At 36.4% G+C, this 22,195-nt stretch overlaps 1 protein-coding gene across 2 annotated transcripts in view; it reads right to left on the bottom strand.

Moving 5' to 3' along the window:
• LOC148648102 (docking protein 5-like) overlaps positions 1–21,926 on the bottom strand; it is a 36,093-nt gene extending 14,167 nt beyond the window's left edge. Inside the window, exons 1-6 of one of the 2 annotated variants that reach the window (XM_088608094.1) lie at positions 21,495–21,926; positions 5,350–5,457; positions 3,930–4,044; positions 2,459–2,578; positions 1,464–1,653; positions 261–387 (exon numbers count right to left, since the gene is read on the bottom strand). In XM_088608094.1, the coding sequence (XP_088464220.1) occupies positions 261–387; positions 1,464–1,653; positions 2,459–2,578; positions 3,930–4,044; positions 5,350–5,457; positions 21,495–21,560 (726 nt within the window). In that variant the 5' untranslated portion in view covers positions 21,561–21,926. The remainder of the gene's footprint in view (positions 1–260; positions 388–1,463; positions 1,654–2,458; positions 2,579–3,929; positions 4,045–5,349; positions 5,458–21,494) is intronic. The other variant, XM_088608093.1, reaches the window with a different exon arrangement.
• Between the last annotated feature and the right edge of the window lie 269 nt (positions 21,927–22,195).

The following is a 22,195-nucleotide window of genomic DNA, read 5'->3' as shown; positions in this document are numbered from 1 at the left end:
ATTATTATTATAGATTTTCCATAAGATTTGTTGTCGTTCATACTTCCCAGATTCCTCAAGGAGTACAATTCTAGAATTTAGTTTTATTGAAAACAGGACATAGCTGTTTTTTTGTGGTTTGTGAAATAGTAGCAGCTAAAATGAGGCCAGTGTGTAGTTTTTACATAATTAAGGAGAGTGGCAAGGATGCACAATAGGCATTGCCAGGCTATATTTTATTTTAAGCAGTGTAATGTATATTAATTCAGGCGTGTACATACCCTAGATTTCTTTGACAGCCAGTCGTGCTGTTCAGCTATAGCCAAGGCAGCCTTGTGTACTTTCTGATAAATAGCTTCTCCTTCTCTTGTCTGGAAAGTGAAGAGGCCCTCTCCAGTGTCGCACATCCTGGTGTGATGAGAATAGTTTAAATATAATGTATCTATGCACAGTACAGTATCCTTTAAGAAGGTCTGTAAATAAAAAGTAGAATACAAAAGCCTGTTTTCTTCATTCTACGCTGCAAATGTTCTCTTTTCTAAATATTACCTGACTCTGTTTTATATTTTGCATTTACATTTTGCTTTTCCTTTTTGCATTGTTGCCTAATTTGATTTCCTGATGATTATGGCTAGAGGTTAAACCAGAGAGAATTCACCCAAAAGAATTTTGGTCTGTTTCTGAAGAAGGGAAAAAATCTAACGTTTTGTTCTAAACTCCAATAAATCGCTATTTTCTGGAGTTTTTTTATTTCAAAAGTATAGTTATTATCTGGGTGTCTGGTCATTTATGGAAAAAATAATGTCTCTGTGAGGTGAGTATAGATATATCTGCCAGTTAAGGTCCTTTTTATTTCAACGAATGCCTGTCAAATTGTAAAGTACCAAAGAGCTGCACAAAGCTTTTAAGCAATAGCAAACAAGAACTTGCATGGATAAACATTCATCAAAGACAGTTTTTGTCAAGGTGTGCCTTCCCCACATCACTGTAGGGTGCTCCTCATTCCGGGAGTTGTGGTTTATTTTGGAGACTCTTCTGCCTTTGATTTGTTCTTCGGGTTAACATCATGAGTTTTAAGATGATTAATGCTGCCACATCAGTGAAAACAACATTTACTGTATGAGAAAAGACAAAGCTGATGCTAAAAGACATATACTGCCTGATGTCATACTGTAAATGATGTTGTCTATTATACATGATTTGGCATTTAGCAAGCCAAACCCAACTGGTTACAAGGACATATTGGACTCCCATCACAGTTAGATGTCATTTTATGCAATACAGTATATTCTATGTGAAAATACAATTGTGTGTTTAAGGATGCAAAGATATTATTGAATATAAGGATTATACTGAATGAAAGGAAAAAATAGTATTTTTCTATTCCCCAGTTTATCTTATGTAGTCTTATCTTAAGACTACAGAGGAGTTTAGTATATATTGATTAGAAAGGCTGTGCAGATGTACTTTGAGATTATGCTTACCTGCCAGCTTCAAATGTAAACCAGTTGTGATCGCGACCATAACGCCTCAGAGCGGTAAGGGGCCAAGAGACAATTTTGAGACGGGGATTCAGGACATCCCACAAGCCAATCGTCTCAAAGGTGATCTGCAGGATACATTCTCCGTGGACATCCAGGTTTGGGGAAGGCATCAGAAACACATGGAACCTTTCTAAGGAAAGAAGTAAGGCTGGTTAATCAGAGATGTGGAGCAACAGAAAGACATCATTAAGGCTGTGACTGCTATGTGATGAACATTCATTTTTAGTTGGATTATAAAACATGGATAAAAGCCGTTGGACCAGCTCTGGCCCAGCATAACCTGCCAGTTGCAGCTTCTCAACGTTTATCAACTTCTTTTGGAAAGCACTGCCCTCATTCCAGATCCTGCCCCATAGTATGCTTTTAGCAAAAGGCACAGGAAAAGGCAAAACCTTTGCAAATCATGTTCTTTCACTGTAGGAACTTTGCTTAATACCCCCTGGTGAGGAATCTAGAGTGTACTGTTGCCCAGCATTCCTCCCAAAGGTCATCTACCCTGTTATCTGCCTTGCCACGCCCTTGGTTGCCTCCTGTGAGCCCCCTTACCCTCCTCCTTCAGGTGCCCTCGGAAATCTCCAAAATCCCCATTAGGCCTAGAACCACTGCTGCTGCCACCTGGGCACAGCTGCACCATAACAGGCATATCTCGGGGAAGACAGGGTGCCATGTCTTAAGTGCTCATCTCACCACCCCTGTGAGCAATGGTAAGCTAGTGTTTTGCTGTAGCTCTTCTCTTTCAGAGAATCAGGGTCACAGGACCAATTTGATATTCTTGAGACAGACACATCTATGTAGTTAAACAAATACAAATCATGCTATAGAATGATATTTTCCAAAAGTAATATGAAAAAATTAGATGAAATGACACATTGAAAAGCAATCAAAACTATAAGGGAAGACAAAGCACCCTATCGTGTCTCAGTTTCAATACGAACCACTCCATTCTCTGAATACCCCTGTGGCTAGCAGGTCTGGTTCTCCCAAGTTGAAGTCATTGATTTTGGGTCCCACACATTCAATGTGCAGCACTTTGCACCATTCGTTTGCCTCCAGCTCTACACGGTAAAAAAGACGAAGAAAGATTCACTTGTGTGTTGCCATTAGAGAATCACATGACTCACAGATGGCTCACATAGTTCTCAGAAAGAAGCTTGCGTTCTGAAAGTTGCCAATTAGAGTATTATGTTGTCTTTAATAGCTCAACAGGCTCTTTTGAGGTTCCATGGATTCTAGAATACAATCATGTGTCTCAGACACCTAAGACAATTCCAGTATTTCTATGTTTTACCATACAACAGAATGGAATTTCCTAGCTGGAGGCACTGTAGATATATTCCTCTTTTGGAAGTATCTTTTGACCATTTAAAGTATTTTTCTGATTTTATTGATACAGCTACTGTTAAGGCAACAGTACTAATCTGTACGTTGTGTAATACTGATTTCTGGTGGCTTCAACATGTCAGCTTTTGGTTCTGGTCAGACTAAAATAAATAAAAATCATGACTGAACATAATTTGGTAAGTATCACTGCCAAAATTAGTAAAACAAGTTATTAACTAAGTAAATAAACTAAACAGGTCTTGAAGACATTTTCAGTGCCATTAAATGTAAACGTCATAAAATGTAAACATCAATCCAAATTTTACTTTGAATTTTTAAAACTCAAAGATTTAGACAACATTTTACATTGTACTTCATTCATATTTCATCATTAATTATTCAGTCTGGTCATATTACTGTAAGAAGTAATTATGTCTTGAGGGATTTCTTCATTTTGAACCTCATTAGTTTAAAATATGAGCACAATCAGAGTGCTTCATTTTTACTAATTGTAATTGTAAGAAGAATCCAAATGAAAAACAAAATCTCTGTTTTTTAATTATTTCAAAATTCAAATTATTCAAAAGGAATGGTTACATTGAATTAGATTTGAGGGATGTGCTGATGACATTCTGAGTGACTAGGACAAGTTTGTGCTTGCAAGAGTCTCATAAAAATGGTTTCCCCACTATCTAGATATTGCATTCATGTCTTGCTTGATCAATTTGTTATCTTAACTTATTAGCATAACTCGTGTTGGATGTTGTTATTCCTTTTCCCCATGTTAGACTAAAGTAGTATTTGACTGCTGTGTACATTCTGGTGAGCACTCACATTTTCACTCAAACATAACCACCCAACATTTCCTAAGGAACAGAATAAAAATAATCTTCAGTGAATGACTCGAAAAATAGAGGAAAAGCCAATCGTACATACTAGCTTATGCTAAAATGTAATAATCTAGCCAGTGACTTTGAAGAATGAAATTCAAGCCATCATCAATTAAATTCTCCTTGTGCTGTGCACCTGAGTAATGACAGCCATTGATGTTTTTTTCTGTCATCTGTATTATTAAGTCATACTCACCTGAATCACATGCAAAAGTCTTTGAGGTGTCATCATTAAAAATGACTGCCACAGCATGCTTCTTTGTGCCCTTGGGTATCCTAGTTATACTTTTCACATTATTCAATTCAGTCACCTAAAAAAAAGTTTGTATAATTGGAAATGGATTTTTTAACAGAAGTTTGGGAGGAAAGTTAGATCCTTGTCTCTTCTGAGATTGTCACTCAGTAAAATTCAGTGTGGTAGTAGTGATGTGTAAAAGATGTCACTAGGGAACTCACTTGTAACCTATTTTTGTTTAAAAACATATGATTTTAATCAAAAGTGTCATTCCAGATCAAAAATCTATCTACCTTTCCAGCTATGGTCAATACCATGATCATAACTGCATTTGGCAGTTTTGCTTTGTTCTCTGTTGAAACCTCTTTAAAAAGTGTCTCTAAATGGGACTTTTACATGTGGAATTTCTAAACCAATGGGTACAGAACCTGCATTGAGTGGTGCAAATTCTGTTCATCTTTCTCCTGAGAATCAGCAATGCTAAATGTAACAGATGAGTCTACTGTATGTTTATGCTTTGTCTTCAACGATAAATCCTCTCTATCAGGACAAAATGTGATAAGAGTTGCTGCACAGTGGGAATGTATGAATTCAGCCCCATTAAAGCCACATCCCCAGAGTCATAGCTTTCAACTGGCTTGTATCAATGTGAAAAATGAGAGAGATGCGTCAGTTCCAAATTCTTCTTTATTCCCTATGAGTTGATCATTTGGAAATGAATCCAATCTCTGTTCTGACATAATTAAGAACCAAAAGTGATATATAAAACACTTATTTTCTATAAACCTTTCCATTTGGGTCCTAGGAGCTCTCAAGATTAATAAATCTCCAGGGTCCTATGGCATCTTATCAATTATACTTAAAGAATCTAGAAAAAATTGTTCAGAAGCTATTGATGCAACTCTTTGAACACTTGCTTAAGCCAAAGATAGTGTCCAGGCAATGCAGGCACTGCTATTGCAGAGCCTATCTATAAACAGTCTGAGAAAACTGAACCCATTTACAAAGGAAAACAGGCCATCTTGCCCATCCAGTCTATTTGGCAGTTAGTTGCTAACTGAGTTGAGCATCTCAATCAGCTAAAGCCTGAAAGAAACCAGGGTTTCAGCTTCAAAACAATCACTGAAAAAGACTCAAAAAACATTATTTGTGTATTTTAGTAGTCACCCAACACAATAGTATAGTGGAGCTGAATTATTTTGATATTTATAATCATTCCTAATGTATTAGAAAAGTATGTAAAATTCATTCATATGCCAGAAATGTTTCTGCTCTCCTGTCATGTGTAAAGGAAGGGTGATCTTTTCTCCGTGGGTACAGCTCTAAGTCAATATGTTGCTTTGAAATTAATTCTTTGTTTTAATTATTGAAGGTGACTTGCCTTGTGATAGCACCGGAAATAGGCTGCTCGCTCATCTGAAAACTTTTCCAGTCTCTTTGGGCCTTTGCTCGATGCCTTCTTGAATACCAGCCAGCACCTCTGATAGATCTGCAGAAAACAATGGATGCTCAGCAAGCAGTTCATTCTAGTAAATTACACCTGATTTGATTAATGCCTTTTCTGTACTTTACTTATTCATACAGAGATTTAAAGGATTTAACAATCTATCTTTTTATAGGTCATGAATAAGATACAGTATATTTATTAGTTCCCCAGGGGGTTACATTTGGTTTTTATTTTTGACTGGCCTACCTTTTCTTCAAGTGTGATCAATGTTTGTTCCTATAATTACCTCATGGACTTGAAAAAAGATTGCAAACGAGAGAAGATTATTTGGCCTGTCTTGCCTTTGTGGTTGCAAGTTGGTTATCTGTTAACCCCAAACACAATTTAAACTTATTTTTTAAATTTATTTTTAATTATTCTTCTTCCAGTACATTATATTATTAGAGTATATTAAAAAAAAACTAATAAAATATTTGAGATTTTTAGCATGAAAGTTTTTTTGGAAAGGAAATAGAAAACCTTATTTCTTTATTTATGCATAAACATAAGGACATCTATCAGAACTCAGCACTAGAATCAGCAATGCTTTCTATTTACAGGCATGTTTCTGTCTCAGGATGAATTAATGGGTAAAATAAAAGAGAAGAGTCTTAGAAGTGTTTGTAAAACAAACAAAAAAATGTGTGCTGAACCTCAGATTGAGACAAGACTGTGACATGACTCTCACTCTGTTTCTCTCATTCTTTTGATGTAATCCCCACTCTAGAAACGTCTGAAGCATATTAATTGTTTATATCATTTATACAAAATTTATTTATATACCTATTTATTTTTACACCCTGTATGACCTGAAACCAGTGTCCAACAGGGGAACAGCCAATTCCAACAAAGTAAAATGATATCCAGCTCTAAGCCAGTGCTACAGCTCAAAAGATTGGCTTCAGGTATGCTTTGAACACTCAGGTGTTCTTGGTGAATCTACCAGTAAAACCAATTATTGTACTATTATGTGCAGGAGGTGAGGTAGTTATATATTATTTTTATGCTCATTAATGTTAACATGGGCTTAAAGTCAGACATTTCTTTCAGGATTAATTTTTTAAATATATAAATTACAGGAGGGTACGTGCCTATAGAACATAATCACAAAAAATAAGTCAACATTTTGATGAGAAATCCTTCTTTTCACAAATAAGGTTTTGATCTACTAATGAAATATATAGCCAACAAACGATCTCAAACAAATAAATCAGCTGTTGTATGGAATTCCATGATTCCTCCAGTTGTATTCATGCCCAGAACTAATAATTGTCCATGCATTATCTCACAGCTCTACTACAAATTATAATTTTCTGATGCATTATTCTTTTTGGATTTTAAATGCTTTTTAGCCAGTGTTTCACTACAGTTCCCATGAAAAACAAACTATTGTGGATTCAGTGCATGCCAAATGGATTATGTCATTCAGGATGACTTAAAATAAATAATCTCAACCTCTGAAGTAACACTTATATAGTCTGATTTTGCAAAGCACACAAAATGTGCCATCTTCAAATTCTTATCCCTGCTAGAAAGTGTGATGTCTGAAACTCCTGTACTGATAAGTTTTTTTGTTTTTTTTTAAAGGTATTCATTCACTATCAGAGAAAACATCTAACAGGAGACCTACAGGGACAAATATCATGACACTGCCAGAATATTATTTATGAAAATGGTCCAGTCAGATGTTTAGAAGGGGTTTTCTGAATGGGTTCTCATATGTTAAATACTGCATTTAATAATAAATACTCCATTAATGTTTGTATATATTTTAATAGAATGTCAACTTCTGAGAAGTGTCCCTTGACATCTAATATCTAAACAACTGCACTCTGTTTATATGAGCGCTTTTCCTTGAAGTTGATTCTGATGCATCAGTGAAATTCACTTCCCATATTGGGAACCTGAAGTGTAACTGATAATTGTGCTTTGGAACAAGTTAAGTACCAGCATTGTTTAAGGCCTTCTCAACTGGTTTTGAAGACAAATAAGTGATCCATTTATATGTAAATGACCATAAATACGTACACACTGCATAGACATTTATTTATGTAATGTTTGTCTCACATACATGACAATAAAACTAACATTTCACTAATGTGTTCTTGATGTAATTGATGTAAGACTTGTTCTACTTGTAGTTACAGATCCTTTATTTAAATCCTTCAATATTCAAACCACTCTGACAATGTGTATAACATTTAATCGTGGAAGGCTAAGGGATCTAACCCCCGAATATATCTTTCACCACTTCAGTGTCCACAGTTGAAGCACATACTGCAGATATATTTTGTATATATAGTGAAGATGCAGAGAAAGTGCATTTATAGCTCAAAATTGAAAGGATAGTTGTAAGTTTCTGGAATAATTGTTGAAGTTTATTTGGGATTCTTTAAACAGCAACTGAATGAAATCTTAGAATTAATTTCAACACAGTCTATTCTTTTTATGTTTTGAAGAATGATTATACTTCCCATTTTCTGAGAATTAGCAAAAAGACAGTGTAAATATGGAATTGAACTGAAAAAATACGATAGTGTATTTTGAGATAGAAAACATTTAGCCAGCTGCACGTGGTGGGGAAAGGCTTAGCTTGATGAAAGCTATCTTAGAAGTATTTTCAGTGGATTTTTTTTAAAAGGTTTCATCATATATGAGGTGGGAGTTCAATTTGAGGAACATCTGTTTGTGAAAATGCTGAAGGCCCTGTCTAGTCTATACTACACTCCAGTGCAGTTTTAGGTCACCTCCGATTATTATATTAGGGAATATCGGGGAAGAAGGGTCTGTAGCAATCAAGGATGACCTCCGTCTTTGAGTGAAAGTCATCCGATTTCTTGGCTTCCTCCTCAGGCAGTAATGTTTCTCAAGAGGAAACCATCCCGGCCAAGGTCACCTATTTTAAAAGATGTTGAACCGTGCCATTTCTCATTTATTTGGAATCTGGGGCTGGGAAAATTATGCTTCTCAAGTTTCCCTGCCACGAAGAAGCTAGCAGATGTTTCTCAAGATGGCATATTGCACCGTTTACACTTAATTTCTCAATTCCTTTCAATGCGACAGTTTCTGTATGTAACTATATATAAAAATCACACCACCTAACCATAAAGGGCACATTTTAAAGTTCTTTGGTGATTTTTTTTTACTTTTATAGCTTTCAACAATATTTTTACAAGGATAAAAAGTACCCTTACCACAAAAATATGTCGTCTTCTGTTTCAAATTGTATATTTTTCTTATAGGTTTAATGTCTGGATGCTGGACATTATAAAGATCAGTCTAACAAGAAATTACTCAGCTATTTTATTATTTCTTTAGGTCTATATATGCAGCCCATAATCTTCTGTTTATACTGTACATTTATGTTCTGTCTGCCTCGGTATGGTTTTATAAGTGCAAATGTTTTCCTAAACCTTGCAGACAAGTCTCAGTTTGTGTCATGTAATGTCTGTAATATCTCAAATATTGATTATGGAATACTAAAGGCTGCTTAGCAAAACCATATCATATAACAACTATTATAATAATCAAGCTGTAGAGAAATAAGTGTTCCTCAGGGCAACATACTTATTGTCCCTGAAGTAATGTATAATAACAAAACTGTAGTTCTTTTATTACAGTATATCTCAATTATAAATTAATCATTAACAGCATAAATAAACGGCATAGTTTCCTTTAGGGAAGCAACCGCAATGGACAAACGTTGCAGAAACTTAAAGATTAATGGAACGCTTTGTGGAAAACGTTCAAAGTATATAAATCAGTGCACATCTTTTTCATTTATGCAGCAATTCATTAGCAATAATCACACTGCGAAAGATGCTGCCATCTGTGGTGTAAGTCAGTGCAGTGGATCAAAAGTCTCTTGCAAATAAAAGGCTATAATCTACAAACTGTCTCAAATGTTGTACTATGTGGTTCAGCCCTACTAGCACCTGTTTATGTATGTCCCTTCTTTGGTGTGTCAAATAAAACAGCGTCAGAAGTTATTGCATAGCCCTCATTTCATTACTTTAATAATTCATGGCCATATATTTGTATTTGATGCAACAATTTTTAAGGAACATCTATATGCAAACATAAAAATTCAACATCAGTACTGTAAGCAAAGAAAAAAACATGTTTGCCTTCTGGCAGAGTGTATATTTTGAACACAATGAAAAATTATTGCAGTTGCTAAAACTGGCTCCTGTATACACCATCAGAAAACTAAATGAAGCTTATCTTTGCTTGCATTTCAGAGATGCAGACTAAAATACAATGATAACTTATTTACAATTAATCAAAGTGAAGTGAGTTTATTGTTTGTTTGGGAAATTTCCCTTTAGACTGAAGGGGTAATTTAACTCAACAAAAACATGATGAAGCTAAGATGAATACAGAATATTAGCAACATTCACCTATGTTCAGTTGTAGTTCACATTTTTTTGTGTTTATTTAACAAATGATTGTATTTTAACTTTGGATATAGTGCACGCAATCACAGACATACTCTACAGATATCCGCTGTTCTATATTTTACCTTGTAGCCTGATTTAGACAGATCTCAGAAGCTTAACAAGACTGAGCCTCGTAAGATACCTGACTGAGAAATCTCCTAGCAAAACCAGATTGCTGTTGTAAGTGGTTCTGGTAGACATGTAGGTGGTACTTTTTCTTCTCTGGGTCAGAATTCTCAAAAACTGTGCTGCAAGAAGTTGTTGTCTATTCGATGAGACATTAAAACAAGTTCCTGACTACTTTGTCGTTGAGTATTCTATGGCCCTTTTCACAAGAGTAGGGGAATAACCAGTGTCTTAGTTAAGTTCCACTTGGGAATTGTACAATCGGACCTTCTTAATCTACATCAGTAATTAATCTGGTAAAGCTGTGTCTCACTACTCTACTTTATCAGCTGTATAATAGGTGTTATTTGATAACCAGATAAAACCCATTTACATTAATTGGCATCCAAATTGACAACATAGACTCAAGTGACTATTATAACAACATAGCAAAGTCACCAAAGCATGAACTATAATGTAATAAGGTCAAAGTGGAAGTCCTATTAACCCTAAGGATATTGATGATGATTGTGATATGATGGTAATGATGATATTTTTTATATATTCCATTTTTACCTTGTTTCTCAATGTCAGTAAAGTACTGTATATCTGAGGTCAGTTCTATGTGTTCCTAAGTTATTTAGATGTAAAAAGAAAGTTAAATGAAAGTATTCACCAAGTTTATATTTTTATTTTTAGACAAATTGTCTTCTAAAGTTTTTAACTCAAAAAAGGTTAGAGTAAATGTTAAACACCCTTATAGCTAGCTCACCAGTTTACGTCCTAGGGAAAATTTGATGCAAAAACTGAAATAAAACAAAAGATTACTGCTTTTGAAGACCCTACATTTATTCATGGAACTTCTTGGAATTATAAATGATTGATCCGTTTTGTTCTCCATAAACAGTTTAAGATTATAAAAGACTAAACCGGCCACATTTCATTTTTTTTAAGAGACGGAAATGGTTTGTTGTGCCTTTGGGAAAGTCCATCTGCTCACCTCTAATTAAATTGTCTCTTTCCCTTCTCTTTGTTTTCTTTTTTACAGTGTTCCTTCAAAAAAGCTGTCCTATTTTCCATTTTTATCTGTTTTATTCCTTTCCCCCGGGTGCTGCTCTCCCTGCAGTAGTGGTGTTGATTATGTTAGCTCGGCTCTCCCGCTGCGGCTGAGTTTGAGCGGTTTGTGGAAGACGGATTGGGGTGAGTGTGCCCAGCCAAGTCCTGTGGGGATTCTACTCTCTGTCCCTGGTTTTATTCCTGACTGTCTCAGAAGGAAAAGGCTGTGAACTGTGCAAAACCTGCGATATGTGAAAGTGCTATTCCTAACCTCTTTGTATCCCAAACCACCCACTTGGCAAATTTATTTTGTTTTTTGTACAAAGCATGATGTGTTCAAGTTATATAATGTTTTTCAGCATATGGCATACTGACTTTGACTGTCCTTTCAACAAAAAATAGAGATACAGATACATGTACACAATAAAAATGTCATTTTCTTTTACTGAAAATCAACCTGCTCTTAAACCTGTTAAGAAGAATGGATGGATGAACAGAGCAGATAAGGAAAGGAAGTATCAGATGCAGATGTTGATATGTCATGCAAAGGTAGCATAGGAAGTTAAGAAAATGTCACACTTATAGATTACTTTCAACACATGTATGTAGACCTCCTTTGGCTTAATGTTTGTGTTAATGTAGTTTAAAAACATGGTGATAGCACGAGCACAGATTTTTGTTTGTTCTTTTAATTCTGTCTTTAAATTGCAAAGGATAAGGTGCTTGAAGACTAAAGTAAACTGGAAAATCCTGACGTCACTTTTTGCATGCAGGAATCAGGCCTTGGGGAGACCTTACGCATGAACTGAACACAAGAGAAAGGAGCAACATTCATTTTGGTCATTGTGATCATTATTTTTGAGGAATAGCATAGTTGTATTTTTCCTGTTTGCCAGGGAAAGATGGAATTTCTCTCTCATCTTGGAGTTGCTAGGTACAGGAATATTTAAGTATTTCAGCACCACCTGCTCTCCAATACTGGAACTAAAGTGTGAAATTATATTTACGAAACATAATTTATGACAGCTTGCAGAAAAATATGGAATCTGTAACTTTTTCCCCACCAGCTTTTGTTATTCCCTTGGTGTTTGCCAAAATATTTTGTGCCTTTCATTTGTCCTGTCTTGGCAAGGTACTCTCTATGGCTGTGTGATTAATTACTTCATTAAATATGAATAACGAAAAATGATCAGTGTGTTAAAGGATTGACCAAAATCTTAGATCTTTGGCAATCAAAATGCTGTCATAGAAATTGTATGGTATACCTTATGTTCTAGAGGTGCATTTGAAAATGTTCTTACTATTTATTTACATTCACAACCACAGAATACAACATAATAGAATGAACTATTGTTTAAGATCATTGTACTAGTAAAAGGTCAAGGAAGGAGAGTAAGTCAGGGTAAGAATAAACACTATTGAATGTTGTAGCTACAGTGCAAATATGTTATAAGTCTGCAGGTTGTGTTTTAATTACATTTTGTTAAAACATTTTTGTCATACAGTAGCTTTAATGAATAAGAGGTTCGATTTGTTTCTTTAAGAATGTTTTTTTTTCAATTTCTCTAAGCATTTTAACGTGAAAATAAATAAGGCAATGCTGAAATCCCTTTTCCTTTTCATTTAATTAATATGTTAATGACACAGACCAACTGATATCTTATTAATTTGATAAACCCATTTTGTCAATTTCAAGAAATGAAAACCTGTGTTTTGCAACTCATTTTGTTTTCACAACAGTGTTCTAATCAACACTTCATAAGAGTAAATTGTAAAAAAATAATGAATTTGTGCCTGAAATAAATCCATTACAAAGATTAGATTTTTTTATTTAAAAAACAGTTCACAGGCATGATGAATGGCAATGTTAATACAGCTGTGGATGAGTACATTTTTTTATCTGAATGGGTGCTTTTATAAATGTTAAGTGTTAATTTTGAAATGAAAGAATACAAGAACCAGCTTGCAAAGGATTAACTTACAGCATGAGATGATTAAAGACACTTTCTTTAAAAATTGTGTTCAGGAGTCTCAGGGGAGAAAATGGTTTTGGACAGACATTGCTTTCAATTATGTCAGACAGACAAAAAAGCTATTTGGGATTGACTGCCAGGTTTCACTGTAGAAACTCTTTAAAATCAGTACAAGAATATACAGACAATATGTGGCCCAATTTCAGAAGCATATAATTGAAAACCCCTTTGAATTATACCATTTTCTTTTTTTTAGGATGTCCTGTAGGGGTTTTACACAAAAGACACTGCTGGGTTGCAACTTTAGTCAGTGCTCCTTGAAATCCAAGGATCTTTATCCTTCATAAAACTAATTAAAATACACCCACTGTTCTTCAAGTGGTCTGAGGCATTCTTCAGAGCGAAAGTATCGAAGGCTTAGGACTTCAAAAAATAGAGATTAGCTAATAGAAAAGTATTAACAAAAACAAGGTTCTTGTATGTTTTCTGTCATTCCTTTTTATTTATTTAGTCCAGTAGCACTGTTACTTTATACTGTATATAGGCAAGTTCTTTATAATTTCACATCAAACTTGTAAGGTCAGAGTCATAATGGGCAAATTGTCAGAAAGAAAAATAAATGCAGAAAAGACTTCTCATTTGGTTTCAGAATCATCTTTTTCAAGAGCAGATGGTGAGGCAAGCATAGGGAGATTTGTTTTTTGTCACCAGTGCATTGTGAATATCACATGACAATGATTGTATGGCCTAGATTAAAACAAGTTTCTACTACTTTAAGCTGTTTTTCCTTTTAAACTCTAAATAGCCACCTACATTATGCTACTGTACTGAAAATGTGTTTTTCTTTATTGATTATTGAAATCGCCCTTGGGTTAGTGTGTTTGTAGTTTAGAATATCTGTACACATTTTTTATTCCAGCAACAAAATGAGTGAAGTTTGACCAGCAATACTGTGCTCAATACCCAAATTCTACATCACAGAGCCTACATACAAAATAGAAGCTCATTTCAAGAGGAAAAAGGCTAAAGGTGATCCCAGTGTAAAATCAGAATGACGAAAACTGCATTAAAATTAATTTCAGATCACCATATGGGCAGGTACACAAAGGGATTTTTTTTTCTAAAACATCATATTTCTTTCTTTGATGTGCATACATATTGCCGAAAAGATCTCAGGAGTTCTTCTGTTTTTATTAAAGAGCTTGCACTTTTCTAACACCGGAAAAGTATTCGCTCAACAGCCTGACTTCTTGGAAGGTCACAAGTAATGTTTATATACAGTGATAATTGGGCCATTTGAGAGTTTCTAAATAATATGACAAATGTTTTTAAAAAATCAACAAACAATAAATAAAAATAGATATAAGTAAAAATAAGAAACGTACAATACAACAGGTAGTTCTTGGTCAGATTTTCCTTTATTTTAGATTGCCTGCTTTGGTGTGCTCTAACTCCAGTTCTGGACACCCACAAATAACCTTGTATTACTCATCAACTACTCAAAGATTTACACTGCATTTAAAACACTTCTGTATCGAAGCCAAAATCAACAATGAGAGATTGTACACCTGTACTGCACAAAACAAAGACAATAACTTTTTTTTTGATGAGACAAGAACTTGTTTGAATTTTGAAGCAAAAATCATGAGCTTCTAATGGCTGGGATATCAGGAATGAAACACAGAAATAACCATAATCCGTCATTAGAGATGAAGCCTGTTGTTGTAAGACCCTGGTCTTTAGAGACACCCCTGGGTTGTGAAACAAGTAGGGATGCCCTATTCCCTTCCTACCTGGCAACAGACGAATCCAAACAGGGTAACAAACCTCAGTCTCTAGCAGTACTAAACACTAAGCCTCAACAATTTAAGATACTAAATCTCATATTAGATTAGAATTACATCAAAAGAGCTTTGAAGCAAAAATAAACTACTACCATATTTATGCTATGATCCACCTTGCCTTATTGATACCTCTGTGATGTAGTGAGAGGTGACTCTGTAAGGAAGCCGCCATCTTAGCTCAATAACCTGGCCCAGTGGCGTGGCCTTGAGCCAATATGGCTGCCTGTTAGAAGAGCTGGAGAGAATGAGGCACAGCTGGTCCATGTGAGTCTTCAGCAGTGGAGTGGGATTCTATGTGAGGAAAGAAGCTGTAAGGATAGGCTCTGCATAATTTAGCCACTCTTCTGGGGCTAATTAACAGGCTTATAAGACCAGTTGGGAAAAAAAAGTTGTTCTGTGTGTGTCTCGGCTCTAGCAGGGAAGGAGAGACAGTGAGAGTTCCAGTGGGGAGGTCTTAATACTGACAGATTTGGCCGACTTACAGGCCTGTGGGACACAGCGGGCTATGAGGTCATTTGAAGAAGATATAGTTTAAGCCATACAGAAGCACATTATAAGTTCTGCGCAGATGGGATGCATGGTAGCTTTTTCGCAAGACCCAATGAAGATATAGTGCGCTGCCGAAAGCAGGTTTGATCAGCTGAACCTCGGCGGACTGCAGGTGTTAGCACGAGGCGATGAATGTCTTTTGGCAAGGTAGCAGCACACTGTATCTTTTCCCAACAGCTAAATGCAAGAGGAGTCTAGATAGCACAGGATGAGTCCCTTTACCTTAAAAACTGCCAACAGATGTCCTATCTCAGACAGTGAGAATTAGAGAGATGACTGGTGCTGTGCTTTGGGATGCAAGGGTTTTTCAATAGAGAGACGTCTGTGGCCAAAAAGGATGAGCTGGGAGAACAGTGGATGACGAATGAAGGGATGTGTTAAGGAAAATAATCTCAAGTCTAGCGATTGGTGAAGATAGTGAAGTACTGGGTACTAGAGAGTACATCAGACTCTCCGCCAGGCGGTTGATGAGTAGTAAGATTGAGGAAGTGTTGAAGATTGAGAGAGAAGAGGAGTAAGGTAGGAGACATGAAGAGGTAGAAAGGAAGATGGGTTCCACTGAGAGAGTCAGAATATATCTGAATCCTCCAATGAATGGTGATCAGTGAAGATAAAAAGATCTGAGAGCCATGGAGTAAGTCAGATTGTGAATGAAGACTCCATTTCCCAGGATAAAGCTAGGGAGAGCAGAGTGATGAGTAGTGAGAGAAGAGACAAGGAATGACCAGCCAATGGAAGATGTCCACACAGTCTTCCCCCAAGGTCCAAGGGGTTTTTGGAATAGCATATAAAAGCAGAGACAGGGAAATTAAAATGCAAAGGGATAAGGTGGTACGCTGGCAATATTGGGATGTCTGAGGAGTGTGAGGAGGAGTATATACTGTGTTGTTACATCCTCATTCAGAAACATTTATGTTGTAGATAAGATATTCCTGATCTGGAATCTGTCCAAAGAACATCAATCAGGTACGTTACCAGACTTAAAGGTCCTACACCAATAGAATAAAAACTAAATCCAGTCTTAAACAGAGAAGACTACTAGCGGGCCTGTGTCAAGTATTCAAAGTCCTCATAAGCATTGACAAAGTCTACCTGATAACAGGGACCACATTTCTAGAAAAAAATCACTTTGAAATATAGATTTGGAAATTTACGCTTGGCCTTTGCTTCAACTGCATGGTAAAGTTGTAAGATGGCGTATAAATCCTACAGGACAGTGCTCTAAGGTCATTTAAATCAGTCCTTCAGAGACTGCCTCGAGGTCAGTGAGTTTATCTTCATTGTTTCTAGGTCTCTCCAATCTGTCTGAATCACACATTTGTGCATTATCTTTGCTAGCTAGGGATGCTGAGGGATAAAGCCTGCAAAAAAACACATTTTTTTATGCTGCTTAAACCACGTTTTTAATGGTCTCTCATAATACGTAATGAGGAGTTTTACTGTATGAATTTGAATATAATTGCTAAAATTGTTAGTGCAATGTGTAAAAAGAAGTTTCAGTGGAAGTAATCCATAGAGACATACCAGCTGGCAGAGAGTGGATTTAAATAAACAAGTAATATGAAAGTGAACAAAAGAAAAAGGTCTCCATATACTCTAAGTGTTGTCCCACAGGAACTGTCTCTTGCTATCACCTTATCTGTAATTCTAGAAGTTTTTTTTTCTGTGTGACCCATTTAAGAGAAAAATATCAAACCTGTGAGGTAAAGTGTTTTAAAAATGCTGTATAATGATCATGCAGCAAATGTTTGGAATTGAACTTCAATTTTAGGAAGATCACCTGAAGGATTAAAAAAAGTGTGTAAGAGTATAAGAGGTATAAGAGTGAAACGAGACAGGATTAAAAATATGGGTTATGTTCATTTCCAGACACATTTTAAAAGTATTACACAAAATATATAATAGTAATCAGTTTTCCTAAAAAGCTTTCTCTACCAGAACAACTCTCTAAAGCAATAGTTCCCAAAACTGATCCTGAAGGAACATTGTGTCTGCTAGTTTTTGCTCCTTCCAGGGTTAATTGATTCCGGTTTTCTACTTGGGATGTATCTGTAACTCTGAGCACTCAAAAAAGTGTAAGTTGGGATTTGTAATGGCTATCAATCGTGTGCTGATTTCTAAGTTTCAGAAGTGCCGTAATTCAGGTGTGTTGCCTAAAGTGTAACCAACTGGACACGGGCAGAAGGAAAAGAAATATCTTGTGGGAGTGTTATTCCCATCTGTGTCTGTTTATCACAAATTGATTAACTAGTAAAATCTGTTCAGTCAGCAGTGACAGCAAGCAAGTTAAGGAGAGGCTGTGTACTGATATTGTTTGAAACAGCACCCTTAAAGTATGGTATTTTTTTAAACTCAAGAATGACACACAAAGTAAGCTGAATGAAAGTCTAAATAAACAAGCAGATTAATTAGGTTATCAATTAACACTGATTAAAACTAGAACAGAGCTCAGCTGGAATGAGGACCAGGATTGAGTACCCCTGTTCTTAGAGTGCCTGTGCAGTTTTATCTCCATTTATTCCAGCTGTGAGGAGTAAAACACTTCCTACTAAGTAAAGGTTCTCGTTTGTATGGTCATACTGCTTTTCACTAAGATCTATATTGTTGACACGTTATTTTTCACTCAAGCTGTTTCATGTTAAAAGGTCTGGTCTTGCTGCTTCAGCATGAGCTGCTGAAGAAAAGTGCAGCACAACAGCAACCAGCCATTTCTATTAATTTTGGGGTTTTGTTTGAGACGGATCTTAAGAATCTGATCTGCCATAAATGCTGTGTGGTTCAGGGGCTGTTTGAAAAGCCTGTCTTGAGGTCTCTATATGAGCACGTGTCAGCAGTATTTTTCTTCATTCAAAACTCAACATCCATCTTATACTTCATTGAGCACTAGTTCACTGCACTTCACATGCACCAATGCAATATCCCTCATTACACGTTTTGAAAGGTAGTGTTTTTCAAAAGCCAGACAAACTGAATTTTTCCGTACATGTGAGCCCTGCAGCTGACAAGATATTGGCACTTGGGTGACTGCAACAAAAGATCCTGACAAAAGCAAAAGCGATTTGGTGTGAGACAACAAATGAGAGCTTCCTTCTTTGTTTTGATAGGCACTGGAGCCTGTGCTGCCACAAGATCACTTCATTGGCCATATACAATTTTCTTGCATTAGGATTTTATCTTTTTGCATACCCCAGCTTGCTCTCCATGAGACAGGCACACAGACGGGGAGAGAGAAGCTTGGGGTCAGAACACAGTTTTAGCAATTTATATGGCGCCCCTGGAGCAGCTGGGGTTAAGGGCATTGCTCAGGGGCCCAACGGAGTAGGATTCCTCTGCCAGCCCCGGGATTTCAACCGGCAACCTTCTAGCCACAGGCGCAGATCCTTAGCTACACCACTCCACCACACCCCGAAAAATCAGGGGGCAACATTAAGAGGACCAGATTGTACAATTCTCAAAGTAATACTGCGGTCAATACTCATAGTGTTGGGTCCTTGGTTTAATATCACATCTGAAGGACAGCACCTTCTACAATGTAGTGTCAACATACTGGGACATGGTTTTGGAAATTCTGGTCCAGGGGGAAAATTGCCACTTATACCAGCAAGCTGGTTTTGCCTGGAGGTCTCTCATCCCGGTGCTCGCCAGGCCAGGCTTTCCTCTCATGCGATCGGGCTATTGTTTTACATGCCTTTCCCCCTGATGACATGGAGATTCCACTTTAGGGTCTTTGGACACCCTCTATAAGCTATAAACGGTTGTCCTCTGGCTGATTTTAAATTGAATCCCTGATGGCTGTAGATATCGCTAACAATTTGTTCGACTATTTAGCTTGAATTCCTCTTTTCTACTGTCAAACAGTTTTGGTTCTTATTAAACCTGACATTTTCTGTTGGTCCTGTACTTTGCAATGTTTCTGCTTCTTCACACTGCCAGCCTTTCAGGAGTTTTTATATACCATTCTAAGGAGTCTGTGTACTTTAATATTTAACAATGTTTATGAGATGGGATTTGAGTACAAATATAACCCTTGCCTTTTTGCCATGTTCTGAAGAGGCCTGAAGTACATTTGTATCATTTCTGAGGAAGATTGGAAATTGTAAGGATTGTAATGGTATTGAGAGACATTTCACTCTTTCACCCAAATCCTATGACTGGTTGAAAACAGTACTAGGTTGGACATGCTGTATATTTTCTTTTTTGCAGTTTTTTTCCAGTTATTTGTGGTATCTAAAGTACCTTATTAAGACAAATTGGCATAAAAATACTGATATTCAGGTGGAATTGTTCAACAGCAAATAAACATTTAATGTTATTTTTATTTGTATAGTTTCATATAAGCACATTTATTTCATTCTAAATATTCTTGAAACCTCTTTTGTAGCTCTTTACATATTGTGTCAATAGCACCTTGCAGAAGATAGAATATAGAAGATATTGTTTAAAATTAATTCTGCACTGAATTGTAGAGCCCATAAAACAAGACAAAGAAAACTTTGTAGAAACACAAGCAATTGCTCCCTTCACTATATTTTCAGTATATTTACAGCAGGAATTCCTAGGCTTATTACAAGTGGTTCTTTCTGACACAGTTAACCAGTTAGTGGCACAGTAACTCTTTATTAAAAGGAATTTAGAAATGTGTAAATACGTACTGTAAGTATCCTATAAAGAATCTGCAGCCAATTCAATGTGCTGTGTGAAGATTGTGATATTTTAGGATTTAAAATTGGAATGAACACATGCTGATTAACACGTTTTAGTCCAAACCCACTGACAATATGAAACGCTCCCCGTCTGAGAGACACACGTGTCAAGAAAAAAAAAAGTTGCAAGATTTGTTGTGCTGCTAATGGATATGCAATGAATTAATACAGAACATTGTAGAACCTTTACGTTTGTAAGGCTCATGCCAAAACAAAAACATTTATCTTATAAAACAGTTGATCTCATTTGATGGCAACTTTACAAGAAGGACATCTATCAGGCATCATAGAATAATGAGTTATTATATGTAATATGTAAATATACTGTATATATAGTTGATTCCTAAGGTTTTTTCTATCAGACAGCAATCATTTTTTGAAGAGGTGATTACTTCAGAAATTAATTTGGGATCAGTTTGCTAGTGACTGACGGGAGCGTCTGGAAGGCTTTCAAACACAAGAATGCTGCTGGTTAAAGTGAGTGATGCAGTCACTGGTTTCCTGATGTGCCTTTCCCTTGTTTCAAAACAACTTTATTCATTAGGTTCTGTCATCAAAAAGCCTGCTGTCAAGACAATGTGGAGACAATGTTGCCTGAAAGTGTCCTTCTTTCATTGCTTTTTTATGCACTTATTTCTACTAAATGTTTGGCATGACACCCAAAACATCAACGTTTCACTATGTCTATGTTTAAACACCTTCCACTGTCACTCATATTATGGAAAATCTAATCTTTTTAAATACTTGATGTGTATTATTTAAACCACTTAAGACACATGAGAGCATTTAGCCCAAAACTACAGCAAAATGAATAATGCTTTTTTGAATCTAAGTCCCCAAAATTGTTTTATATATTTCCACAGAAAAACTGGATGGTCAACAGGTTCAACTGCACACATTAGAGACAAATATTGCAGATGCCATAATCCCCCACCAAAGAATTAATGCAAATTATTTCCTTAAATTACATTGCACTATGAAACTATATTTCATGCAGTCACCAAAACCAAACAACATATTGGACTTTTTAAGCTGGCTGAGAATTTAATGACAATGCCCCTTCTATTTGCATGAAGTAGCAATTCAAACTAAATTAAGCTGGCAAAACTAAAGAAAGCAAAGTAATAATTTAATGAAGGTGTGTGGCATCTCTTCCCTCTAGCAATCGCAATTTACATTTTGTTCACAGTGATAAAACTCAATGAATATCACTTTATTTAAAAAAAAACAGTACATCACCACACATCGATCCCCCAGAGTCATACACTTCAGGGAATAGAGAGAGCTTCAGTATATTTTAATGGAGATCACTTACTGTAAAGTGGTCTTGTATGGGTTTTCAAAAATAAAGACAAAATGTGATCCACTTACCCCTAAATGTCTGCTGCGAATTTTCACATATCCCTGTTTCACAATATCATTAAAATTCGAAGCCATTGCCTGAGAGCTTTCTTATCTTAGAAGCCCAGCGCTGGTGGAGAGTCTGGATGTCAGACGATGCACAGATGCTGAGATCTCACTCCTGGTTGAGACTGCAGACACTTAGCTAGTGTTCAGGAATTCATTCTGGAGTGCAAAGTAAATGGCCAGTTTGAATCCACATGGGAGAAGTGTGTGAGTTGCACGGAGACATGGATAGCTCAGCAAAGCCAGGCAGAAAGAGACAGATACAGTGTAGGCAGAGGGGTTGGAGTAAGCACAGGCAGTGCGACTGAAACAGCTACTAAGAAAGGCTGGCTGCTTGCTCTAAGGAATGTACCATCTTGCCAAGTTTCTGAAAGGACAGGAGTCAGTGATGCAGCCCCGTGTCAACTGGTATCTGTCTCCCTCTCCCACCACATTAGCATTTAACCTTTCCCAATAGTTTTCCTCCCTGAGAAAGGATTTCCGATTTTGCTCCCAAACGACTATGACTTGTTTTACATTTTAAGCCTATACAATAAAAGAATACACGGTGCTCAGTGGGCTAAAATGAGTTCTTCTGTAAAATTGTTGGATGGTGCTTTGTTATGGTTTCTTGCCATCAATTGGCATCTTTGACAATTTTGGCCCTCACACTCTGGAGCAGAGGC

The sequence above is a fragment of the Lepisosteus platostomus genome, chromosome 15 (assembly GCF_059453375.1).
Source record: "Lepisosteus platostomus isolate fLepPlt1 chromosome 15, fLepPlt1.hap1, whole genome shotgun sequence".
NCBI classification, from domain to species: Eukaryota; Metazoa; Chordata; class Actinopteri; order Semionotiformes; family Lepisosteidae; genus Lepisosteus; species Lepisosteus platostomus.
The sequence above is the reverse complement of the archived record's forward strand: the minus strand, read 5'-3'. Positions and strand labels throughout refer to the sequence as shown.